A 25,023-nucleotide genomic window follows, 5' to 3' on the forward strand; every position below is an offset into this window, starting at 1 on the left:
AGTATCTGGGAGCTACAAGAATACAAATATCAGCCTAACAAAGTATCTTGATTTGGGAAGATTTTATGAACCATGCCATAATTATCATAACACTGAAAAACACCTGAGGTGTTTCCCTAACTGTGCATCCCCTTTCACATGCCAAACCAAGCATTCATGCTTCCCTACATGCCCAGCCAGCTGGATGCAGGCAAGAAAAGATGTGGAGGGTAGATGTGACTCTGTGTTTGGGACAAGAAGACAGAGGAGCCAACCTCGTGCCTGTTCAAAAGCTGCCAGCCCCACGCTGTCCTGGGCTGTGCGCATCCAGTGATCCCCAAATAGGTACAGAAAATGCTTCATTTCCTTATGACACATAGACAACTCCTCTAATGTTCACATCACACCATGTGAGCTTGTCTGTCAAATCAATTTGCTACAGTTGTGTTGCCTGAAAGAAACTGCTACATCTTTGCAAGCATAAACGAGAAATGCTATTGCTTACAGTGCAGTCAGCACTGGTGCAGCCACAGCTGGAATTCAGACATTTGTCTATAGACCTCAAATCTACTTAAAGAAAAGGAAATTCTCATTTCAGTTAAACGTGTATCTTGTAAAGTACAATTACCATTTTTCTGTAAATCTACTTTCACTGCTGTATTTTCTGTTCCTGTTTTCTATCAGTCAGCCCAGTCTCCACTACCACTTGCACTAAAAAAAAAGGGTAGAAGAAATCAACTATGCAGAACATGGATTTAGCTAGCACAGAGCTTGTGCAGGAACTGTGACATGACAAAGGGAAGCATGGTGAGAGACTGAGTAAACTGGTCGGCACAGAGCTCCATGACCGACAGGTCACCCAAATGGGCAGGTTACTCAGAGAGGACAAGAGCTCTGCTCGGCACTGCTCTGCAACACCCATGGGGCGCATACCCCTACGTGCTGTATGTATTGCCAACTGGCTGCTCTCATGTGTCTCTTATTAAAGAGAGCTGTTTTCCTGCCATACTGACTGAAAGCAACACAAGATCACACTGAAGGCAAGTGCCTTCGTTCAGCACCTCAGCTCTGTGTCGAGCGTGCTGGCTTTTACTGTGTGCCAGGAACACAGAATATTTCTGTTTTAGAGGAAAGCAATAAAGGACTGAAGGGTGACAAGCTGCAGCTCTGATTTCTAGGTGAAGGAGGCAGCGGGCACTCCAGCAGGTTTTGGCACCGCAGCATAGGCCAGACTGCCCTGCCTGCACACCCTCACCCAGCCCAGTGGCAGCATAGGCTGGTGTGCTCGTGTCAGTGATGGCAGCTGAGTGTGACAGCTACACAGGGAGTGGGCATATGTGTGTTCGTGACCCTGGGCTTACTGTGATGAAGCTCTCCACAGGAGAGAGAACACATACACACGTAACAGAGATGCTCAGCTGTTCCCTGCCTTAGCTTTGGTTTTCTGGATTTTTAGTCATATGGGATTTGTCACTCTGGTCCAAGCGATGGTCTGACTAATTCACACTGACCACCATGCTAGGAGTTTCTGTGCCTTAACAATGGTTTAGTGGCTGATGGCTTAGGGGACAACTTGTAATACTCTCAATGAGCTGCCCCTAGAGAAGACCATTTCCCCAGACTCCTGTGGTTCTGTCCTCCAGGCTGAGGGGTGAAATGTGACGCCTCAGCTTCGCAGGCCTCCCATGGACAAAGATGTTATTTGTTATGAAATGCCAACCCTCTTTAAAAGCCAGACAAGGACATTTAATGTTGTGTCTTCTTGGAGCTGTGAACTTGGCAGACTGACTGGTAGCCTGCACGAAGAGACATTTGTTTTCTTTGACATCACTCTCCTGTGTGTTTTCTTTGACATTGCACTCCACTAGAAGGTACAGCCCCTTCTAGTACCAAGGGATGGGGCAGAAAGGAGGAACCGATCTCTTCCTACACTCCTTAACACCATAAAAACTTAATAACGTTTCACCTTTACTGGAGTGATTCCTTCACTTTACTCACATTATGATGTCTTTGACAATAACAAAGCACTGTGCTTAATTTTAATATGTATTAAATCTCTGGGACGGGCAAGGAACCTGAGAGGCATCACTGGATCCCATTCTTCAGTTGAGAGTTTCCAGCAGGGAGTTCAGCAGTTTTGGAGGGAATGGCTCTGTGATGGGGACAAGACCTGGCACAGCACTCCTACAGGGCCAGCACAGACCTGTCTGCACCTCTGCTTTGTCCAGAGGGTGATGAGACACTTGACCACAGCCAGCTGCAGGCAGCAGGCTACGGGGCCGGAGAGGCTAGGCCTCTTCTTTGGGTGCTATGGCTCATGCTGACTGCCAGCAACAGCTGGTGGAGACTGGTCTGTCCTGCACTGCAGAGACACAAAGGGCTCTGCAATACCCTTCCTGATGTGGTACACTGGGGTGACGGAGGCCTTGCTGTGTAATTCCTTAAAAATCTGGCAGAAATGGCTCTGCTATGCAGAACTGACTGTCTGTAGTTTGGTATTTTTTTAAAACCTAACAAGCCCTCACCTGAATCATGAATCTTCATAGCAGTGGTCTCCCTCCAGGTGGACGTATCCCTCCAGGTTTGAGAGCAATTACAAAATCCATTCTAGGTATGGCTGTCAATGGAGATGCTACCAGCAGATGGTGCAAGAATGTGCAGCTTGTGTTTCTTTCTGTCTCAGCTTCCAGGAGTGAGTTACAGCTCCATGAGATGTTATTTCGACCTAAAAACAGAGATGGGGAGAGATTTTATTTTTATTTTATTTTAATTATGGTTTGTAAGGTAGCAGCTGGCCTCTCATTTGAATTCCAGCCCATAACGGAAAACAGCGCTGCCTCTGCTACTGGCAAAGCTCTGGATCCATATGTTATACTAAACGGAGCAGCAGGCTGTGAGTCGAGAAAGAAAATATGCATAGACAGGCAAAAAGTAGGGAAAACACCCCTAAGGATGCAATGGGACCACTTACAGAACATCACTTCTTTCTGCAGGACAGAACTTAGCTTCCAAAGAGATCTGAGGAGAAATGTTGTTTCAGACCTGGCCGCAGATCCACCTTGCCTGCGGCAGATTTTCAGTGTACAGAACCACATGGTTATATTGTTATGAACTAATCTGCTTTATCCATTATGGGTGTCATTACTGTTATTTTCTTAGGTATAATAGATGTATATATAGTGCCAGGAAGTTTGTAGATCACATCCAACTGTGTTTTCTTCTAAGTTAAGAGAGATATAAATGAGAGCTAAGGCTGCATGCTGCCTGTGGTATGAGGAGCTATACATCTTGATCTCAAAGGCAATAAAACCTCCCGCACGGCGGCGCACATCATGGTTTGCACACTGACATGCTCGTGGCTTGTGGCTCAGGCCTCCAAGCTGATGTTTGCCTTTTGGAAGCTGAAAAGAAAAGGAGCTCACTGCAGGCTTTACCGTGGAGCTCACAGAACTGTGGCGATTTCTAATTATTATTTCCTGCTTTTACTGAAGTCTGTATCTTTAAGGATGCCTAATCTAAGGCTTTTTAGACAACAGCTGGCTACACAGGTAAAGCTTATGGGCTAGGTTTTACATGGCAGAGACTCGAGCTGCTGTAACCCCTGAGTCCCTCCCAGGTGGGAAGGAGTTGCTCTGCGACCCACATTAGCAACATCTGGTGAAGAAGATCCCACCCCTGGTACGACACAGGAGTTCTGCTGCTGCCTGACCTCCCCAGTCTGATGTTAAATCGCACAAACTCATCCTGTTCAGTTACTAGAAACCAGGCAGAGGTACTGCTCTCAAAGGGACTGTAGTTCTACAGTGGCCAAATTGTTCCCACGTGCACCAACATAACAGTATTGAAGTTAAAAAAACTGATTATGAAATTATTTGAGATCCTCTGAAAGCAGATGTAGCTTGTCAAGTAGGCACAGTTTAGGGTTTGTCACGGTCCCCGAGTATTTGCTGTGGGAAAAGTCAGATTTCCTTTCCAGGGTGGTAAAGTGAGTCAGACATTTGTTCCTGTGTTTCTGGTTGTGAAAGGGGGCAGAGCTTGTACAAATTGTGGATCACCAAGCAGTAAGAGTCCTAAATATGAATTTCTATTTGTTTCACCTGAAGTTAGTCTTGTCTTGACATTTTATAGTCAGTATTCTCATTTTTGTGAATGGTTTCTTACCTTTCTTGCCATGGGGCGTCTGACGGAGAATCATATTCCTCATGAATGAAATAGGTTTTGCTAGTGTCAACAGTGGAGAGCCCAGCGTAGGCTGCAGACCTTCCTGCGCGGAGGTCCCTGGGTGCTCTGAGCCTGCTGAAAGAGCACATTGTCCACATACAATTTGCAATGTTCACAAAATTCACAGAATAATTCCGCCAATACGGGCACCCTGACAGATTTATAAGCCTATCACCAATATGGCTGCAGGGTTTGGAAGTTGCTGTAATTTACGTGATTCAGCAACAGCCAGAGGTTGTGGAGGTGTTTTCCTGCAGGGGATAGTGCTGTGTACTGGAGACTTCCTCTAAGAGTCCAGAAATCCCACCTCTGGGGAATCTGCTCTTTCCAGGCATTTCATATGGTTATTTTTGGCTATGTCTGTGGAGATTTCTGGTTTCCCAGTGCAGCTATTTTTATAACATATGGCTGTTAAGTCTATAGTATTAGACCTAATTTAATCTTGCATGTTTGAGTGTCTCAGGACCATACGTATGTAATTACTGCCTCTTGCACCTGCTCCATCTTTGGTCTGTATTTGAAACACCCCTTCATTGTAAAAAGCCAAGGTTTCGGAGGCTTCTAGACAACAGTCCCTTTATTGAGCACGCTAAGCTGCCATAAATATTTAATTAGGTGTTACTCTATTTTTGGAGAGATACAGAAAAAAAATAAGTCCCCATTTCCTTACATTTAAACAGAGCACTTACCTGCTGGAAAAATTTCCCTGCATTAACAAGGGACAGGGAGACATATATTAAGAGGATGCATAAAAATTGGAGAGGGTGAAAGGCTGGTAAAGGGGAGATGTCACTAAGCTGAGGGTTCTCTCCTGTAGTTCTCCAAGTGAGAAGAGATGCTGCTGGATGGCTGGTTTTGAGATGGAGCTCTGTGGCTGCTTTCAGGCAGCATAGCACCATGTCAGGCTGGTGGATGCAGCCGCCTCCCAATGCATCAGAAAATCAGAGAATGGTTTGGGTTGGCAAGACCTTAAAGACCATCTAGTTCCAACTAGATGCCATGGGCAGGGACACCTTCCACTAGACCAGGCTGCTCAAAGCCCCATCCATCCTGGCCTTGAACACTATGAGGGGACCTTCTGCTTCTCTGTATTTTCCGTCTAAACATAAATCATGGCTTTACTGGTATTTTTTAATGCCGAGTCATGGATTGGCTAACCAAGCTGTCCTGGGTATGCCAACTGGTGACACTGCCTGGAGAGCTTCATGTGCCGTAAACCTTCAGACACAATGATTAATTACCTGGACTGTAATTACAGGTGATGTACACATGTATAGCTATGTCAGAAAGCAAAGGCAGGGGTGTGACTGCACTGCCAAATTGAAAAAAACAATCAGCTGATGGAACCGCAGCTAAGATTTCACCCCACCCATCAATGTAACAGGTCTCCTTGGAGCGTTTGTTAAAATTAGCCAATTATAAGGACTCATCTAATGCACCAAGCATTACCTTGTGTCATTTGACTTGAAATCACCTCCAGGAATGCACAGAGAATCCTGACTTCTCCTGTAGTTCTTATATTTCAAATGCAGTTCAAGTCTTGCTGCCACCTGTATTAGAAAATTGGTCTGATTACCTGATGCAGGCAGCCTATCTTGCTGTGCCCTCGACTTCTTGTCCTGTGGCTTCCTGCCCAAACAACCTCATCTCCTTGACATCACTTCTCTTCATCTTGCTGATTTCTACTCAAGAACCATCTGAAAATTCCCGTCCTTTTCAATGGTTAAAAATATAGGACAAGATGAAAGGACCAAATTATAAAATCCTGTAACTGCACTGGCCTGTAAACCACCACTTGATGGCACATAATTAAGTACACTAAAATCAACAGCAACTAATGCTTTAATGAATATCAAATTTGGTTACAGAATTCTTACAGTCTGTATATTGCAGTTTTCCATACAAGTGACAGAGGGGAATTTAAAGATCACCCAACCAGAATGTCTCTTATAATTATACTGACTTTGTCTTTAAAAGCCAGAGAGAATTAACTTACAAGTAAAGATAAAAAAATTAAGTATGTATGGTTTGGTCAATATAATGATGATGGGGAATGAGGAAACAATTTGTGAGTATGTTAAGGGAGAGATATTATTTAGAACAGGATGAGGGTTATATGGAATCAGCAGAAAAAGTAAAACACATTCAGGAAGAAGACTGATACTGAGATCTACTGGGCTGCTGACACAGAAGCCTCTTTGAAGAGGGGCATCTGTAAACAGACCCCACGCTTCAGAAAAAAGGGCAGGTAAAGTTTGTTCCAAATGTGTGCTGACCAAGTACACTGAGAGGTACTTTACTGTCTTGTACTTACTTGATGTATTCGTTGTGTGGCAGATGTATTTGTTGATTAAAATAATCATTATACCTATTCAAACTGAGTTGACTACTTCATTAGCCCACAGAACAAAGCCCCATAACTACCATGTGAAAGCTGTGTACACTTCCAGCGTCTGCAAAAATACTCTCTGCTAACACCTCCCTTCCCTCTTTCACTCTGTTACTGCACCTGAAGGTTAAAACCATGAGCATGTAAATGTTCACAAGCCTAACTTTAAACCCAAAGCTAGGTTTTCCAAAGTCACTGATGGTGCTCCTAGGCACAAGTATACCCTATGCTTGTACATGTGGAATTAAGATTCTCAGATTGTAAAATCCTTGGACATGAATAGTCTTTTTATCACGTTTGTTAAAGCAGACTGCAAACCACGCACTTGACAGGGCGGCCTTTTATGAAAACACAATACTAGTAAGTAATAAACAGCCTTAGTCATGCCATTTGCCTTAAGATCTGTCAGGACGTGCTGCCATATCGAACACAAGCCTACCTGGAGGAACTGGACTCCTGCCCTTGGAGTTTATTCCAGCCTGTTATTGATTCAAGGTCCAAACACTTGGAGATTTCATCCTGTCTTGATTGCCCAGCACCTTCCAGCTCTTGGTGAAGTGACTCCTCAGCTGGCTACTCAAACTGGCAGCATAAAGCAGATTTAAGGGATAACAATATTAAGCAACCAAGCAGTTACATGACGTCTGAGCACCACCCACCTGGATAAGACTTCCTTACACATGCTTGCTGTCTCATACAAAAGAACCTCTGTAGTCCTGATTGTCTATTAACTGCAGTGTTAAATTCACTTAGCAACGTTTGCTAAGTGGAGCCAAATGTCATACTGCAGAACTCAGGTTGGGAAATCCAGTGACTTCCAACGGGAGCTCAGTATCTAGCCAACTTCAGAGCTCTGTAAATCCCACTAGGTCAACATATAGGTGAAGGGATGCTAAGGTCTAGGTCTGGGCATGGTTTAAAGTCAGTTATGAAACTAATCCTACGAAATATCTTACTGAATAACTTAGAAAACTTTTACAGAAGTTCTCCAGTGGAGTCACGGATGCCATTTCAATAAACAACTGTTTTAGCTTAACAGGATTTTCTTTTAATATAATTGTTAACACCAGTGCTTTAAAAGTGTGATTGCCACATGGAGTTCCTTAGTTCTCAAGATAAAGATGAATCTTTAAAAGATTTCTGACCTTTAGGGCCAATATTAAATGACATAGCAACACAGCATATAGACTTAAAAGTAGCCGATTCATGTTTTGTAAGATGTATTTACTACAGCAAAGCCTCCCTCATGTTTCTTTCATCTCACACTACCCAAGTCCTGCCAGAGGAGAGCTGTGAAAAATATAAGGCCTTATATGGAGTAAATAAAGAACAATTTTCAGAGCCAGATGAATTTGTGAAATGTGGAAGTCATTGTATATGTAAAGACAAGACCTCATTAACTCACAGCAAGTGAAGCCACAAATTATTGAGGTCTTTCATCATAAACAGAATGATTGTGTGTTCCGCAGATGTTTGCCTTGTTGCAAGGCTGACATGAGATTTCAAATATTTCATTCTTTTTATTAAAAAAATGAAAGTGCCCTTCTCTTTGGGTTAAGCATAGACGGCATCTACTGATGGGGTTACAGGGCCTAGAATGTACTTTGATACATTTCCAGAGGTAACATGATGTATTTTACAAGCTCTCATTAGTTTGTCAAAGATTTTTTCTTTAAAACGCATCTTTAGCCTGGTGGGGGAAAAAAAAAGTATTCTCTGTAGAACAAGGCCTTTGTAAACAGGGTGATGAAGCTATGGCTACCACATTTATGCGACAGTCAATAAACATACCTACTCCCAACCATCGCCAGACTGAGTCATGCAGGCATCTTTTATGCACAAAGGTTTCTGCTACCCTTCTGGTACAGCCCCACCAGCAGACCTTCGCTGCAGGAGTCAGTTTAAAGAGCAGAACAGAGTATTCTCTACTATTTTCCCACATACCATCTTTTGTGAGCATACTGATCCCTACACCAGAGGTTTTTGCAGTCTTAACAGCCTGAGTAAGAACTATGATTTATTGCATTCTTCATAGCTGTGCTGGTAAAGCCTTTTAACTCAGATCTCCCCCAAGTTACAAGTGTGATCCCTGGTTTACAGGGGGGGTGGGGGTGGCGGGGGGGATGAGCAGAGAAAAAGGCGGGAAGCATATGATAGAGCCACTTTATGTATTTAAAAAATGGGGCTGAATCATGAAACGCATCATCCCCAGTGCGTTATGATGCAACGCCGTGCGGGCCGCCCAGGCTCCGGAGGGGCCGGGGGCCGCCTGCCCCTGCTCTCCGCACAGACCCAGCGGCGAAGGGAAGCTCCGAAGGCCGCAACAGCAGGCCTTGCCCGCTCCCCTCCGCGCTAGGGCGAGCCACGTCCCTCCCGCAGCGACACACACCGCCAGGCGGGCGCACGACCGCTAAAACCAAGCGGGCTTTCGAGGGACTGCCAGACACACGCCCGGGGGCCTCGGGAGCGAGCGGGCGGCGCCGAGACCGCCGAGGGCCTCGGGGCGGGAGAAGGGGCCTGAGGGACGGCGTGGCTCCGCCTCCAGCCTCGCCTGCCGCTCGCTTCCCGCCTCCGGCCTCCCAGCTCCAGCGGGCTGTGCCGGCCCGGGGGGGGACCGGCGGGAGGGCCCGGGGGGGGACCGAGGCGCCGACCTGCCCGGCCGTTACCTCAGCCCGCTCGAACGACGCCGCCAGGGGCTACGCGCCACTCGCTGTGATTGGCGGAGGGGCGATGCTAGAGCGGGACCAATCCACCGCCGCCGAAGGGGGGGGAATCCCAGCGGAATGGTTCGGCCCAGCCGCCTCCCATCCCCCCTCGCGAGCCCGAGCCCTTTGGCCAGGCCGTTACCAGCGCCCGCGCGCGCCCAGGCAGGACCCCGTGGGCTGCCTGCCGCATTGCCTGACGGCGGCGGCGGCGGCGCGGCCCCGGCGCTGCCGGCGGGGCGGGCGCGGAGGCGTCTCTCGGCCGCCGTGAGCCGGTGGGAGACGGGCTGCCGGCGGTCACCATGGCCCTTCGGTGCTGGCGGGCGGCGGCGGCGGCTTCCGCTCCGGCGTTGGAGTGGGGCGGCCGCGGGCACCCGGGCGCGGGGAGGGGTGAGGGCGCGGGTCCTGGCGGCGCGGAAAACGCGCCAAGTTTCCCGTGGTGGGGAGAGCGGCGCCGGGGCGCCCCGCGGTCTCCATGGCAACTGGCGGGCGGCGGCGGCGGCCCGCGCCGTGCCACCATGTAGCGGTGAGGAGAGGCGGCCCTGCCGCGGCCGCCATCGGCTGCCCGGGGCCCGCCGCGCTGTCGCCGCCGGCGGGCGAGCGGCCTCCCGGGCGGGCGGGACCGTGAGGGCGGGCGGCGCGGGGCCGGGCCGGGCCGGGCGGGAGGCCGCGCTGCCGCGGGGCGGGGGCGGCTGTCAGAGCCCGGGGCGGGGGGCTGCGGGGCCGCGCTCCGCTCCCGCTTCCTCCCCCCGCGCAAAGTAAACGGCGACTCGCGTGTGTGTGTGTGTGCGTGTGTGTGCCAGGTGTGAGCGCCCAGCGCAGCCTCCCGGCCGGGCCGGCCGCGCCCCCGCGCCCCAGGAAAGATGCCCGGGGTCTTGCCGAGTGACAGCGCCGGGCCCGCCAGAGGCAGCCCTTCGAAGAAGAACAGGCTTTCGCTGAAGCTCTTCCAAAAAAAGGAAGCGAAAAGAGCGCTGGATTTTACAGAGTCCCAGGAAAATGAGCAAAAGGGTTCGGAGTTCAGAGGCGCTGAGATGTATGTAAGAGTTCTGCTCTGGATAAGCGTTTCTGGCGAGTTGTGAAGGTAGCCCGGTAGCCCAGCGGGCCTCTGGTGTAAGGGGCAAACACGGCTGCTCCGACCACTCTAAGCCGTGTGTTCGTGCATCGCTGCGTGCTTCGGCACGTACGCAGTAAACCCTGCAGCAAGTTAATCAAACCAAACTAGCTATTTGCTGCAGTAAATTTCTATAACTATTCTAAGAAAACAACTTTGCCACGCTATGGACATTTAGTTGATACAGACTTTTCAATAACTTGACGAAGTTTACGCTATTCAAAGTTAATATAAATAAGGTAGTTACTGGGATGCTGCTTTGTTTAAAGTATGTCAAAATGTAGGCTTTTACAAAATTGAGTTTTAATGGAAAAAACATTTAGTTTTAAAGGTTATTTCTGCTGGAAGGAAAAGAATTGATTGCGTTGCTTACTGTAGCTCATTAGGGTGTTTCAAGCCCTGAGCAAATCTGTCAACTCATTTCATTGCAGGTAGTGAGGAAACTTAAGTGGGAAAAAGAAAAATTGCTTTATCATGGTCAGTTACAAATGTGTTGAAGCCTAAGATTTGGTTCTGTTGTGTCAGTATGGTGCATTAATCGCTGTATATAACGTGCCAGGTTCTTTTTTTTTTTTTTAATCTTTTCTGTGTTTATCCTTTTGGTTTGCATCCAGAAATGAAGTGGGAATCTGGAGGAGGCGACAGTAACAGAAAATATGTGCTAGACATGTTTTTCTTAGTCCTGCCTTTGGAATGAACAAAGAACATGCAAAAGTATTTTAAAGAGAACTTTTTTGGTTCCTTAGATTGGTCTCCTGATAAGTTTTGAAAACTATTGGAACGGAGAGCAGCTTTGCCTGCTTCTTTATAAACCCGTCTCTTTTTGTGTAGGTTGCTGAAGGGAAGTGTTACAGCCTGTGTTTGAGTGCCTAGAGTAGCCATACGAACACTCTCAAACACTCCTGACATGGTTTTGGTCTGTATATATTAATCATTAGTGCTGTAAGCTAGCTCCGAGATGGTGGATGGCCAGAAGAGAGATGGGCATGCATACCAGAAAGTAGTTTTCAAAAATTGTCTCTTACGTGCTATTTTCCTGTTTTCTTTGTTTAATAGTGATCAGGTTGTTCCTGCAGCACAGCTTCCCTCGCTCGTTAGCTGTGAGAAAAAAGACAACATGTTGCCTTTTGTGGGCTTGAACAATCTGGGTAACACTTGTTACCTTAACAGCGTACTTCAGGTAAGGTCATGTTCAGGGTGCCTCGAAAGGGTGATCTTACTTGGTTACACGCAAATGGATGAGATTTGTAGTTTGATAGTACACAGATGTCTGGATGTAGTATGAAGGGAATCTAATTACAGCAGGGGAAAAAAGATGATACTGCAGGAAATGTGGGCACCACAGGTTGCCTTGACTGGGTAATTATTCAATTTACATACTCTGGATACCTCCCTGCTATGAACAGTCCTGCATCTTTGTGTGCTGTGCAGTAGCCTTGGGAGATGCAAAGCAACGTGGATATGTACGTGGAGTAACTTCTTACTTTACCAACTGTTGCTTTCAGGTATTATATTTTTGTCCTGGTTTTAAAACTGGAGTAAAACATTTATATAACATCATTTCAAAGAAGAAAGAAACTTTGAAGGATGAAGGAGAGCAAAAGACAGAAAAGGTAATGTATCTCACTACATTCCTTCACTTGTAATTTTGCAAGTGAGGCTGCGTGCCAGAAGTGTAATGAAAATTTGACTATATTGTTTTCTACAGTGCTATTTTGGGTAAAGATAACATTTGAGTTGTTTTGAACTTGTGTTCAGAGTGTCTTTAAACTTGTAAGCACAGTTCGTTGACAGAAGAAATTCAAGAAGATATCTCACTGTGCTTCTGATGTTAAGATAATTATAATACAGTACTTTCTGTGGATGGACATTGGAGTTTGGGTTTTTAAAATGATGGCTAGTCTAGCTTTTGTATTTGTTTTCTACTGGCAAAAGAACAATATATTGCCTGAAATCTGCTTCCTATTAGCAAACAAAAAAAAATCAGTCAAATGTCTGTGAGAAAACTGAGTGCAGGAGAGAAAAAGCTTTAACTTGTCGTACAGACAAAACTGCAAGTATGTTTATTCTTTCTATATTGTTATTACAGGGAAATTGTAAAGAAGATCCACTGGCAAGTTATGAACTAATCTGCAGTTTGCACTCATTGATTCTTTCAGTCGAGCAGCTTCAAGCCAGCTTTCTCTTAAATCCAGAAAAATACACAGATGAACTTGCTACTCAGCCACGAAGGCTACTAAATACCCTTAGGTACAAATTATCTTAAATACGTTGTCAGAATTTCCACCTGAAGTTTTGAGGTCATTATCATTGCACAGCATTAGACACTTGTGGAAGGTAGATTGTCTTAAATTCGGGCCATTGTTACAGAAAGTAAGTTTTTCATGTTTATTGTAACCTCCATGATACCATAAACTTGAAAGGAAATTTTCATTAAAAAAAAAAAAATATTGTTAAGTCCAGCAGTGGATTTAAAACAGTACTTAGCCTTACATATGTACGTTTTCTCTTTGACCTGAGAGGGACTGCTGCTGTGTTGCAATTAAACGTGTGTTCAAATACGTAAGGCTGTAGCCACCTTCCCATGGCTCTCTGTGACAGAGCGGACTCCTCTCTAGGCCTGGAGAGGATCCTCCCCTGATTTTATATTTTAACCCCCTCATTTAAATAGAAATTATGTTAGCCAGTAAGCAGAGAGTAACTAGTCTTCATTGTTTTGCTCGTTTACTTTTAATAGAGAGCTCAACCCTATGTATGAAGGCTACTTGCAGCACGATGCCCAGGAAGTTCTGCAGTGTATCCTGGGTAACATTCAAGAAACATGTCAGCTACTGAAGAAGGAAGAATTGAACAAACTGCCCATGGAAGATCCTACAGCTCAACTCGAGGAAAAACTTAATCAAAATACTGAAAGCAATGGAACTGGCAACCCTGCTGAGGAGGAGGAGAATGTACCTAGTAGCCACATTGGAGACCTGGCTGAAGACAAGCTACTGAAAGGAAATGGGAAAAGAAAAAGTGACGCTGAGGGTGGCAATGTAAAGAAAAAATCCAAAGTATCGAAAGAGCAAATTGCAGCAGAAGAAAATCAAAGACAAACCAGGTCAAAGAGAAAAGCAACAGGAGAAAAGTTAGAAAATCAAACTGATGCCATTGCCAAGTGTTCCAGTGAAAATGAGAGCGCAAAGCCAACACAGAAGAAGTCACGGCTTAGATTAAACTGGTTAAAATCTTCATGCAAACAGCCTAGTATCCTGTCTAAATTTTATAGTCTAGGAAAGTTAACTACAAACTTGGGATCCAAAGACCCAGGGAAAGAATATGACGACGGTGAGCTTGAAGAGTCATCTGTAAAGTGCGAAAATGGTAACAATATTAAAGAATACCATGAACCAGCATCTCCCGTGGAAAGCCATAATGAAAAAGAACCAAAAAAGGAAGGTTGGTGAACAAGTGTATGGGATTAAAGATACTATGAATAACAAATCACTATGCGTGGGAAGTCAGCCTGCAGACTGCATAGCCAACAGAGCACTAATTACAAAACTACATTTTCAGGAATTGAAAAAGATTTTTATAAAAGAGAATTGATTTTTATACATGTTTGTAATTATTTTTTTAAATAACTTGACCTGTTCAGCCTAGATCTTAATGAGTATTTCTCTAGCGTTATGTAATCATTTTACAATATAAAAAAGCAGTATATTACCAGGTTTGTATTACTGCGACTACTTGTCATATGTAGAAATAGCAAGTGGATTCCAGATGTAAAGGAAGATTACTCAGGAGCAAACAGAATCAAACCCCATTGGCTATGGCCGCCTGTCTCAAGTCTTTACAAACAGTATCCTCCCCTCCCTGTCCTCTAGTCCTTCCATGTTTCCAGCCTTCCCAAGAACTAGGAAAGACACCAGATGTATTATATATGCTAATTGGCTGGCAGGTATGGATTTTGTTGTCAATGAAGATACCTGTTGAGGGAAGGGCCTTGCTATGTATTTGGTCCTTACTAATTTGGAAGTTTATGATTCACCCGCCAGTTTTTATAAAAATTTGAAGGCATGCGGAATCTGTTGAGATTGTATTTCTTCAGCAGATGTGACTAAAATTGGCCAACAAGTTTAGAAAGCATTGGAGAAGAGAACTGAGAATACATAGAAACCAGACGAAAACATAAGTGTGATGCTCCATAAGGAGGCCGACAGTCCACGCTAAGAAGGAAGTGCATTGATGACAGATTTTTCCAGTATGTGACACCATCACACTTCAAGTATAAAAGAAGAACCTAACCTTTAAACAGAATTTGAAATTTGAGGGCCAAAAGAAAGAGGCTTCCTATTTAGGTAGAAGTAGATGATACTGTGAAAATTGAATGTGATAAGCAGCCCTTGTCATCTTTTTTTTTTGTTATTTTTTTTCCTCTTCTTTTTTTTTGTTATTCCTGTTTGGAATCCCCATAAGGCCATGTCTGTAACAGGGTGATTTTCCAAGGATAGCCAGGTTCTGAAGTGTCTTTGGAGTAAAATGCATCTTGATAAGTGATCTGGCATATACTTTCTCTATGTACAGAGCTGGCTGCTTTTGAACTAGTGGAGAAGCTGTTCCAGGGCCAGTTAGTACTGAGAACAAGATGCTTGGAGTGCGAGTGCTTTACTGAAAGAAGAGAAGATTTTCAGGACATCAGTGTTCCAGTGCAAGAAGATGAACTTCCTAAAACTGAAGAGAGTTCTGAAAGTAAGTAATTATTAAAAAGAATGGTGGTGTTTGTTTCTGCTTCCACTGAGGAAGGACAGTGCCATTGTTATCAAGGAACAACTGCTCCTGTTTGTGGTAGTTAAAATTAGAGGCTGTTCTGTGATCTCTCGTCCTGATTAACTTTAGACTTTGGAAACACAGGGCTGAAATGTAGACAGGTCCAGATAGTATTAAAATTGTTTCAGATCTTAACACATAACATGGACTTACTTACATTCCTTCACTGATGTATGTTTTTTCCTGCTTACAAATACTTATCTTCTCTGATTTGGGTCTTCTCTTTCTTCCTGGATAAGAAATTCTGCATTTTCTTAATTTTATAAGAAATATCTGCATTTTTGTCTCAAAAATAAAAGAAATTAGAATCCAGATTTTTTTTTTTTATTCATTTGCTGTAAAAAATTGTTGGGTTTTTTTCAGTGTTTCAGACTGTTGTTACTTCAATAGCATTTGTTTTATATTTGTAAACGTTAGTCCCCTGGTATCTTTCACAAATTCTGGTGATCTATATATAGTTTTTAGTTACTTTCAAAAGTAAGCATGGCAACAATATATTTTGAAGTTCAGAAGTTTAAGGAAAACAATTTTAGTTCCCGTGGACTTAATTTGGAGCTGCTTTTTGTATTTTTGCTGCCCCATCCCGTTTTCCCGAAGGACTTCAGTGTGAAGTGTGTGTGGTGGCATTCGTATGTGAAATGCTACCGGCACTGTAGGTGATCTTGTCATCAGCAGTGTGAAGCTGTCAGGGGATGGAAAATGTGAAAAGTGAAGGGGCACTTTCTGGTGATTTTGGAGGTTTGCCTTAATGAGTGAAACTCTGGTCTCAAATACATGCAGCCAGTTTCTGGACGTGGCAACAGAATTAGTACGTGATCTGAACACAAGCTTTGGGAAAACCATAGATTTTGAGTAATAATATCCATTAAGTGATATTTTTATCACTTCCTGAAATGATTCAAAGATTTGAATACACCTTCTATTTCTTACATGTTGAGTGTTCTTTACAGCATTGACAGTTGTTTTTGAACATGCCTTAACTTGACATATTTTGTTTTGTTGTTATTCTGTTGGGGTGCATTGGAAACGTGAATAATAGCTTATCTGTGAATGTAATGATTCTCTTTTATAGTTTCTCCAGAGCCAAAACCAGAAATGAAGACTCTTAAATGGGCAATTTCGCAGTTTGCGTCAGTGGAAAGGATTGTGGGAGAGGATAAATATTTCTGCGAAAACTGCCATCATTACACAGAAGCAGAACGCAGCCTTTTATTCGATAAAATGCCTGAAGTTATAACAATTCATTTGAAGTGCTTTGCTGCTAGTGGCTTAGAGTGAGTATGCAGATTGACTATATTACGAAACAGTGTGCTGAAGGAAGGGAAATCTTACCAGAAGAGATGAAAATATTGTAACTTTTCCAAAAGCGAAAGCAGATTTCTAGGTTGAAATTAACTTAAATCAGTGGGACACAGCCCCTGATTTCATAAAGGATTTCTGTTGTTACCAGTAGTGGCAGAAATTACAAATCTACTTTCAGGAGACTTCTTAACAAAAATTGTTTTACCTATATTCTTACAACAGCCTGATGTCCTGATGTTTCTTTAAAGTGTTTACTTTTTGTATCACCTGTCTGTGTGAGTTTAGAGGCAGGTTTAAGTACTTCAGTGGAACAAGTAATGAGAAAAAATCTGAATTTTACGGTCATATGATCATAGCTAGTAGCACTTTGGTCTCTAACTGAATGTGAGTACTAAAATTTGGAAAAAGTCAGGAGATAAACGTTTTAAAGGGTTAACACATTACAAAAATTGATCAATTCCTTTAAAAATAAATAATGTCAACATTATTGATGTTCAACTACTAAGCAATCACTTTGATGTTATATACTGTGGAAAACCTTATTTTTTGAAAGATTATTCTTATGAGAGTGTTCTATAACTTTTTTTTTTTTTCTTCCATACTTAGGAATTTAGGGATTTTCTTTGGGAGGGGGAAAAAACCCCAAACAAAATACCTGTCCCTATGGTACTGTACACAAATGAAACAATGCCATGACAATTTAAGCACAGCATTGTGTAGTAAACTATTTATCCACTGATGTTCAAATAATGAAAAATGACAGAAGGCTTCATCAGGAAAAACTTCTTAAAACTATAAAATACTCCCCCAGATCCGTTAGAAAATTGTCACACCATTAATTGCATTTTTGAGAGCAACTGCACAATTTTAGTAACATTTGCAGACTTGGCCTGTATTTTCAACCTCTCCTGGTATTCACTAAAATGTGACTTTTGCTACCTGCAATACTTTGCTGGATGCAGCAAAAGAATAGAAACTTGTGTTGGTGTCAGCATCCCACTAGCTGGCACCTGTGCTGGAGAGCTGAGCATGCTTCTGTGCTGCAGCTTGTGTTTCACAACCTGATGGTAGGCGTAGCTCCCAGGCGTTACTTTGGGATGTGCAGGAAGTTACTTGGGCACAAACCAGTTCGGCCTTTTATCCACCAAGTTGCCTGTGCTTTGCATTTCCCTGTTAGTTGGCCTGAGAGCTTCAGAGCCACCTTTGCCAGTAGGAAGTGTAATGCATGAAGTCTTCTGTGGGTATTTGTCCCCCCAGTATTGTAGAACTGGAAGTGTATAGGGGCCTCTGGCAGTATACAGATACCAGATATTAGCTGACAGATGATTTGTCAGAGGATGCTCTGTAAGCAAATGCTGGTGACTGTGGTCAATATAAATAAATAAGATTTGTAAAGTAACTAGTGTAAAGGATTACATAAAGACACTTTTACATGTAGTTTGCCAAGGTTAAAACTAGAATTCTCACTCTGGCTGGTTTTAGTATTTGGTTTTAGGACTATCTAAGTTTCTGACAAAGTAGAAAGGAAGCTTAATCTGTCTCTGCAATGTCTGCTAACTTCTTTTCATGCAAGTTTAGGGTCATAATATACAAAATTGTCTTTTCATTGTTCTGCGTATTATTTGACTGTCACAACAAGTCAGAGAAAAAGTTGCACACTTCTTAAAAATCCTAATGCTATTGTTGAGCAGCCCTTGGTGTGAGATGGTATTCTAGTATGATTACAGGCCAATCAAAAAACCACGACCTGAGATGTTCACCTGAAAGGAACCCTGAATATTGCCTTCGGTGTGCTTCTACAGCTGCTACTTTTTTGTCTCTGTGAGGAAGTACTTGCAGCTTGTAGGGTAACCAGCCACCTCCTGAATCACTTACCTCTTCTTCTGTCCTAGCAATCTTCAGGTCCTTGCTCCAAAATACTCAGACCTATATCTGGGTCAGACTGAATCCAGTCTCTTGTGTTCCTTATGTGTCCTCTGAACCATGTCATACATTTTCTGCCAAGTGCTAGCTGCCAGAGATTAAGGAAGTAAGAGTGGAAAAATCAGATGTAGAATTGGAGTCTGTGGTGAAGCTGAAACTGCTTAGAAGATGGTTTCCTGTTTTTTTGGCTTGGACATTTTATCTTGGGCAAACCCATGTCATTTCTAAACATCTTGATTTGGAGTAGTAAAGCACAGATGCAAATCAAGTTGGGAGGAGCAGAGGCTTGTGAGCCAAAGCACTGGCTTACTCCATAGTATCCAGAGTCACTCTTATGGTGGTGGTTGAACAGTAAGCTTTGATGGAACTTCCCCCCACTTGACTTACATAAACTTGTAACCTTTACCGTGAAACTACTATGCATTTCATATGTGAGATGGCAGCGGTTTGCCCTAAAAGTAATGAGACTGTTTCTCTAACTTAAACTAAGATTTTTAAATGAAGAGTCTTCATACAACTTCTCTCAGTGCCCATGTAAATTTTGAAATCTTGTCTTCTCAGTTGTGTTCTACCGAGTTTTCTGATAACTGAGTTTGAAATAAATGAAGAGAAATGTAGCAGAGGGAAATGGTAATGTAAATATTTTCAGTTAGTAGGGATTTGCTTCATCTTTGCTAGATGCTGGCTTGCAGAGTGTTTGTTTTTTTTAAATAAAGCAGCCAGTGTGCAAATCTACTTGCCTGGGGATGAGTAATTGTCTTTGGCAAGTCTGTGTGTGTGGGGAAAAATGCTAGGCCATATGTGCTCAGAATGTGAACCTATTAAGAGAAACGTGTAACTGGTAACATCTAATTAAGCATTTCCACTATATCAATTTAACAATTGGTGAGAAAACTAGATTTTTGTCTTGTGAAGTGGTATCAGGTAAGAGCAGGTGATTGGTTTGTTTGTTTGTTCGTTTTTAATTTTAAAAGGCTTACTTTAGGTTTCATTACAGTCACATTGGCTGATAAGCGACAACAGTGCTTACACCGCTGGAAGTCTTTATTTGGAGTGCTTCACATCCTCGTGTGTTAAAAGCATTGCAGTTAAATAGCTTAAGTCTTTAAGGGTCTATAATAACTTGAGGTGTTAATTCAGTACAGTGGGTAAAGTTCCACTAATTTATGGCCTCAAAAGATGTAGTTGCAGAAATCAAGTTTGTTGTGTATGAACTACTGTGCATCAGTGCAGATGGCAGGAGGCAGAGTACTTGGCATGCAATTTTTCTGTCTTCAGATTCTTATCATTAAGAAGAACAAAAAGCTAATAGGAAAAGATTTCCTCTCTTATTTCCTCCTCTCCAAATCTTTCTGATGCTGGATCTCATTCAGAAGAAAGGTAGAGCCTGTTTTTTAATGTTTTATGTTAATATGATTGTCTTAGTGTGATTGAGTGGAACTGGATTTCTGATCTAGAGTATCAGCAAGCAGTTTCTCTGTTTCTTGACTCACTTCTGAATATCTCTATTTCTGGCTACTAATAATAGGGATTTTCAGAAGATTTAAGTTATATAATTTCTGATTATATGCTCTTTTGTGTTTCTTTTGGTGTAGTCAAATGTTTATGGTAAGCCTAGGTTTAAAATGAGATTTCAGTTAGACTTGAGTGACTGAGGCCATCTGTGTGTGTGTAAATGTATTTATGTTTATAAGGGTTTATGGCTGGGAATGTTAGTGAAATGTTTAGAAGCACAGCAGAGTCAAAACTAAACCCAGTAAAAGAAAAGTAATATTCTGTTACTGCAATTATGCTTATACTGTTACGGCATATCTACAGTTTCCTTGGGTTAAAGATAAGTTATTCTTTCTTTGTGATAAAATGCAAGTTGAGTGATAGGAGTTAGCTCTTTGGAACCCAAGTTTTACAGGGTTGGTCTTTATTCCCCTCTATCTTTCCCTGCAACACCCTAATGGTTGAGCAAGACTGAATCACCACTGAAATCTACTAGGATCATAACATATTGTTAACTAAAGGGGCAAATTAAATTGGGCTGATGTAATATGTAAATCATGTAAGATCAGAATCATTCAAGGTGGCTGATACGCAATAACGTAGAAGTTCCAACACTTACTTTCTTTTCAAACTCTTTAAAGATTCTTATTGTAATGAGAGGACTTAAACTTTTCTCATTGTACATGTGTGCGCTACAAACGGAATGCTGAATATGGAGTACTGGATGCTTTTCGGAAGTAAAGCAGCTATAGATAATTGTTTAAAAAAACCCAATAACATAGGATGGTTAATGAAGATTCCCTAGTAATAAGAAAGAGTTGGTAATTTATTAATCTTTAGATAATCATTGCATTAGCATTGGCAGTATACTGCAGTGCACAGAGATGACCTGAGAAAAGTTAATTACTCAGTTTTTCTGAGTGACATTAAAACTAGTTGAAAGTAAAATAGATTTGTATGCCTTTACTTAGTTCAAAGGTTTGGAGAGAAAAATAAACTCTCCAACCCAACCCTGTTTACTTCGACCTTGGATGCTGAAGAGTGTTTTTAATTTTTTCTTAATCTGGAATGCAGGGTGGTGTCTGGGAAGTGCAAGTATTCATGCACAGAAGCACAAATGATAACCAAACAATTCGCTAAACTCCCTTTATCGTTACCATTTAAAAATTAACTTTAGTCCATACTTCAGAAAAAGGGACTTCAAAATAAATAGTTACAAGGCTGTAAGATTTAACATAGATACTTGTAAAAATTTCTTTGCTGAACAGGGGTGCCTGAGCCAGGCTCATGATAAGCAAGCTGAAAAGCGAGCAACTTCTCACATTCAAATCGCCCATGTCTTTTTAATAGAAGGAAAAACATATAGAGCCAATATATGGGCTGCTTACAGTAGTGTTTATTGTCAGCTGTTGTAGCAAGAGGTTTTAACTTTCCCTTTCTCCTGAAGGTTCGATTGCTATGGTGGACTATCCAAGATAAACACTCCCTTACTGACGCCTCTCAAACTGTCTCTAGAAGAATGGAGCACAAAGCCAACCAATGACACCTATGGATTATTTGCAGTGGTAATGCACAGTGGCATTACCATTAGTAGTGGACACTACACAGCTTCTGTCAAAATTACAGATCTTAATAGCCTAGAGTTAGATAAGGGAAACTTCATCACTGACCAAATGTATGACATGATAAAACCAGAACCACTGAACGAGGAGGAGGCAAGAACTGTTACTGAAGACTACGACGATGGCGAAGTCTCTTTTAGAGTCAATGGAAACACACAGCCGGGTAAAGTTCTGAACAAAAAGAATATGGAAGCTGTCGGACTTCTTGGGGGGCAGAAGAGCAAGTCTGACTGCGACCTGTACAACAAACCTGCTAACCCCGAGAAGTTTCTTAGTGTAGTTACTGAAAACAGAAACCCCGAGTCTAGCAGTAGTAACGGAAGCGCGGAGTGCAGCACGGAACACGGTGAGCAGAATGGTGTTGCTTCCAGTGGACTAGAAAACAAAGCTTTGTATGTACTGCAGAGCCTGAAAGAGTATGAAGGGAAGTGGTTGCTTTTTGATGATTCTGAAGTGAAGGTCACAGAAGAAAAGGACTTTCTGAATTCTCTTTCTCCAACGTCGTCCTCTACATCAACTCCTTACCTACTGTTTTATAAGAAGATTGTAGAGTGATACTGTATTTTGACTGTAAATATTAGGGATTTGCATACACCTGTTGGTCTGATTTGCATCAAAACTACCTGGAAGAAATGGCTGTTTCTGAAGCTACTGGATCATCATGTTTCTGCTCTTTTTGTTCGGTGTAAGTGGCTCAACTTGAATTAACAAACCATGACATAGAACTTAACTCACATATTAACTTTTATGCTGGAGAATAGTGAAATTGCCTTTTAGAAATACCAATTTCTATAGTTCCTAAATGATGCCTACAGTACACAGTAGTGGTTTTAACACAACTCTAGGTCTCAGACATGCCTATTGTATTATTAGCTTTTTTTTTTAATAAAAGTTATTTGTATTCATATCCTGGAGTAAATGTATATTAACTAGCAAATTTCATCAGAAGTTGTGTATTTTTGTAACTTGGGAAGTAATACTTCATATTTAGTCTTTGGGTAATCAGCGTGGTTTATTCTCCTTATCCAGTTCTATACTGCTCGGTGCAACTCGAAGCACAAGAAAAGGGTCTTGTAACCTTGTTTAGTGTATCGGAAGGAACTGAACTTAATAGAAATGTTTGAATGGTCTAATTTGCATCTTGTTGCATAGGTGTTAAATGGGCAAAGTGTAAATAGGTGTGATTAATACTTCAAAACAGGGGGAGTGTGTAGTGTAATTAAAATAATTTTGTACTTCTAAGAGTAAAGCCCTCTAATATGCATATCTGTTCGGGTGAATTTGGAACTTAGTGGTGATCTTATAACAGTTCATTTGTACTTGGAGCTCACTGAAAGGTGGGAAAACGAAAGCATTTGGCTTTGATGCTTTGTCAAGAATGTATATATGAAATAAAATTTATGATACGCATCTGAGACTACTAGATCAGACTTTTGTGTTTGGAGAGGGAAAAGCAGAAAGTGGAAGGGGTTGGGCAGTCTCACACAAAGGCTGGGAAACTGTCTTAGCGAATGGATGATTTAAAGTGCTTTAAAAAAATAACATTCACTGGTTTTTAACAAATTCTTTTACAGCATATCCTAATTCAAGCCTAATTCAAAGGCACTTGACGACTAGAGGCAAGGGGAAAGGGAAACAGATTATTGCAAAACCAAGTGATATGTTTGGCACTAAATACTAGGGATTAAAATCCCAAATCATCTCTTAGATGCTAAAATGTTAATATGAATCCTATAAACTGCAGACAATTAGAATCTTAAAAAATATGACTCAATATTACTTCTGCTGTCATGTGATGCATGGAATGACTGCTGGATGGATGGAATGAAGTGCTGCTGCAGAGAGGGGCATGGAAAGATATGCAAGATGTGAGTATGCCCTAGTTTTCTGGATATATGTAAACTTTTTCATATAAAAAATAATTTATTTACAGTATAAGCCCAGGAAACCTCTACCTAGTCTATTCTGCAATACCTAGTTTTTTTACAATCTTTTACTACAAGGTAGTATAAACACTGAGGTAACTCATGAGAAGTATCTTTAGTGTATTTTCAGTGTTATGGTGGACCTCTGATTTTTGTACAGGCCTTGATTTTTGCAGTATATCCTAGATGATGACGTATTACTAAAATATGTTTCAGTCTAGAAAGCTTGTACTGTCAATAGAAAAACAGTGTTAAAAGCTGGACTAAATTTAGAGCTGCTTATGAACTCACGCTGAATAGATGTCTGTAGTAATTATCTTCAGCAGATGAGAAAAATCTTGAATTACAAATAGATTAAGACCTTTCCCGCTTCCAAAGCATTGTCACCATAACAAATAATTTCATAGTCTAAACCAAAGAAATAGCTACATTTTACAAAGGAACAGTAATCTTACCTTGCAAGGGTAGCCAAATCACATTACAGAATGCTATTTTTTTACTGCCTGCAGTATGGGGTTTGCTGAATTTCAGCCTGCAAATGAAAGTTTATTTTTCCACACTTGACCCGAGACTTATCTTACTCCATTGTAGGAACAGGAAAAGTTCCAAGCAAACAAAAACGCTGCTACATTCAACAAAATACTGGCTCAGTGTAATCAAAGGAAGATCCAGCTGCCTTCCATCATGCTATACAGCTTGAGAGAAACTTTCTTTGCAGGCAGCTGAAGAGAAAACAATCAGCTGCAATATGCTGAATGAGAAAACACCCACTCTTCTGGCATATGGATAGATAGGATGGGGTCAGTTTTTTGGAGGCTTTCTTAAGTAAAGCACTTGCCCCCCTTCCTGAACTAGTCACTCCCCCCCGCAACTCACATCCCACAGTTCGCTGCAGTGGAAAACAAAACCTGGCTGAAACGTCCATGATGCTACACTTGAGTTTGGCACAATTGTCGAGCTCTATGTACTGGTAAGCCAGTCAGATTTATGCTGAGGTGGGGCCACCCAGTAAAATCAAAAGATATTTATACAAATTTGGATTAAGCCAGATGCTTTCCTAGCTGGAGAAACAATATACAAGGACTACTTAAATGAAGGTTTCATTCTTTCATGGCTTTTTTTTTACCTTTTTCACTTCGTAAATATTTCACATGCCTCTTCATAATACTTCTGCAAAGCAACGCTCTCCTTCCTTAGTGTTTGCAATAGGCCTTTGCAGTGGCTCAGGGCAGGGGGGAAGGCTTAGGTTAGAGTTGTTGGCTTTAGGCAAGAAACTCCATGCAGGCTTCCCAGTGTTACACCCTGTAACACAGGATTACTTGTGGTCACAGGAAACAGTCAGGGAGCAGCAGGCTGAGCAGAGCACAGCACATATTTATGCTACCAAAAGCACCGCCGCTGTGAAGCTGTTGGAACGAAAGAGCATGCGAGAGGGAGCAAAACTTGGCAGTACCACTTGCCTGTCCCCACAGCCAGCGTGCCCTGCACCATCCCGCGGGGGTACCGTCCCGCTGGAGCAGGCCATGCACCTACAGCCCGCAGT

At 42.4% G+C, this 25,023-nt stretch overlaps 2 protein-coding genes across 9 annotated transcripts in view; one reads left to right on the forward strand and one right to left on the reverse strand.

Moving 5' to 3' along the window:
- Nucleotides 1-8,768, reverse strand: part of KANK4 (KN motif and ankyrin repeat domains 4) — a 36,350-nt gene extending 27,582 nt beyond the window's left edge. For 3 of the 6 annotated variants that reach the window (XM_005241547.3, XM_055815173.1, XM_055815171.1), the window contains exons 1-5: nt 8,385-8,529; nt 7,029-7,162; nt 5,650-5,750; nt 4,141-4,275; nt 2,505-2,704 (exon numbers count right to left, since the gene is read on the reverse strand). The gene's annotated coding sequence lies outside the window, so the exon portion shown is untranslated. Of the gene's footprint in view, nt 1-2,504; nt 2,705-4,140; nt 4,276-5,649; nt 5,751-7,028; nt 7,163-8,384 lie in introns of all 6 variants that reach the window. The other 3 variants (XR_008748998.1, XM_055815170.1, XM_055815176.1) reach the window with 3 other exon arrangements.
- Nucleotides 8,769-9,678: 910 nt separating this feature from the next.
- Nucleotides 9,679-22,978, forward strand: USP1 (ubiquitin specific peptidase 1). 3 transcript variants are annotated; one of them, XM_055815177.1, is made up of 9 exons: nt 9,679-9,817; nt 10,095-10,324; nt 11,459-11,582; nt 11,908-12,015; nt 12,492-12,652; nt 13,140-13,843; nt 14,972-15,136; nt 16,287-16,488; nt 21,381-22,978. In XM_055815177.1, the coding sequence occupies exons 2-9, from the start codon at nt 10,155-10,157 to the stop codon at nt 22,108-22,110; spliced, it is 2,364 nt and encodes a 787-aa protein (XP_055671152.1). In that variant the 5' UTR covers nt 9,679-9,817; nt 10,095-10,154; the 3' UTR covers nt 22,111-22,978. The 3 variants fall into 3 exon arrangements, with proteins under 3 accessions (XP_055671152.1, XP_055671153.1, XP_027648458.1); XM_055815178.1 differs by lacking the exon at nt 10,095-10,324 and having other exon boundaries at nt 9,689-9,817; XM_027792657.2 differs by lacking the exon at nt 9,679-9,817 and having other exon boundaries at nt 10,152-10,328.
- Nucleotides 22,979-25,023: the final 2,045 nt, after the last annotated feature.

Source organism: Falco peregrinus, chromosome 10, assembly GCF_023634155.1.
Source record: "Falco peregrinus isolate bFalPer1 chromosome 10, bFalPer1.pri, whole genome shotgun sequence".
NCBI classification, from domain to species: Eukaryota; Metazoa; Chordata; class Aves; order Falconiformes; family Falconidae; genus Falco; species Falco peregrinus.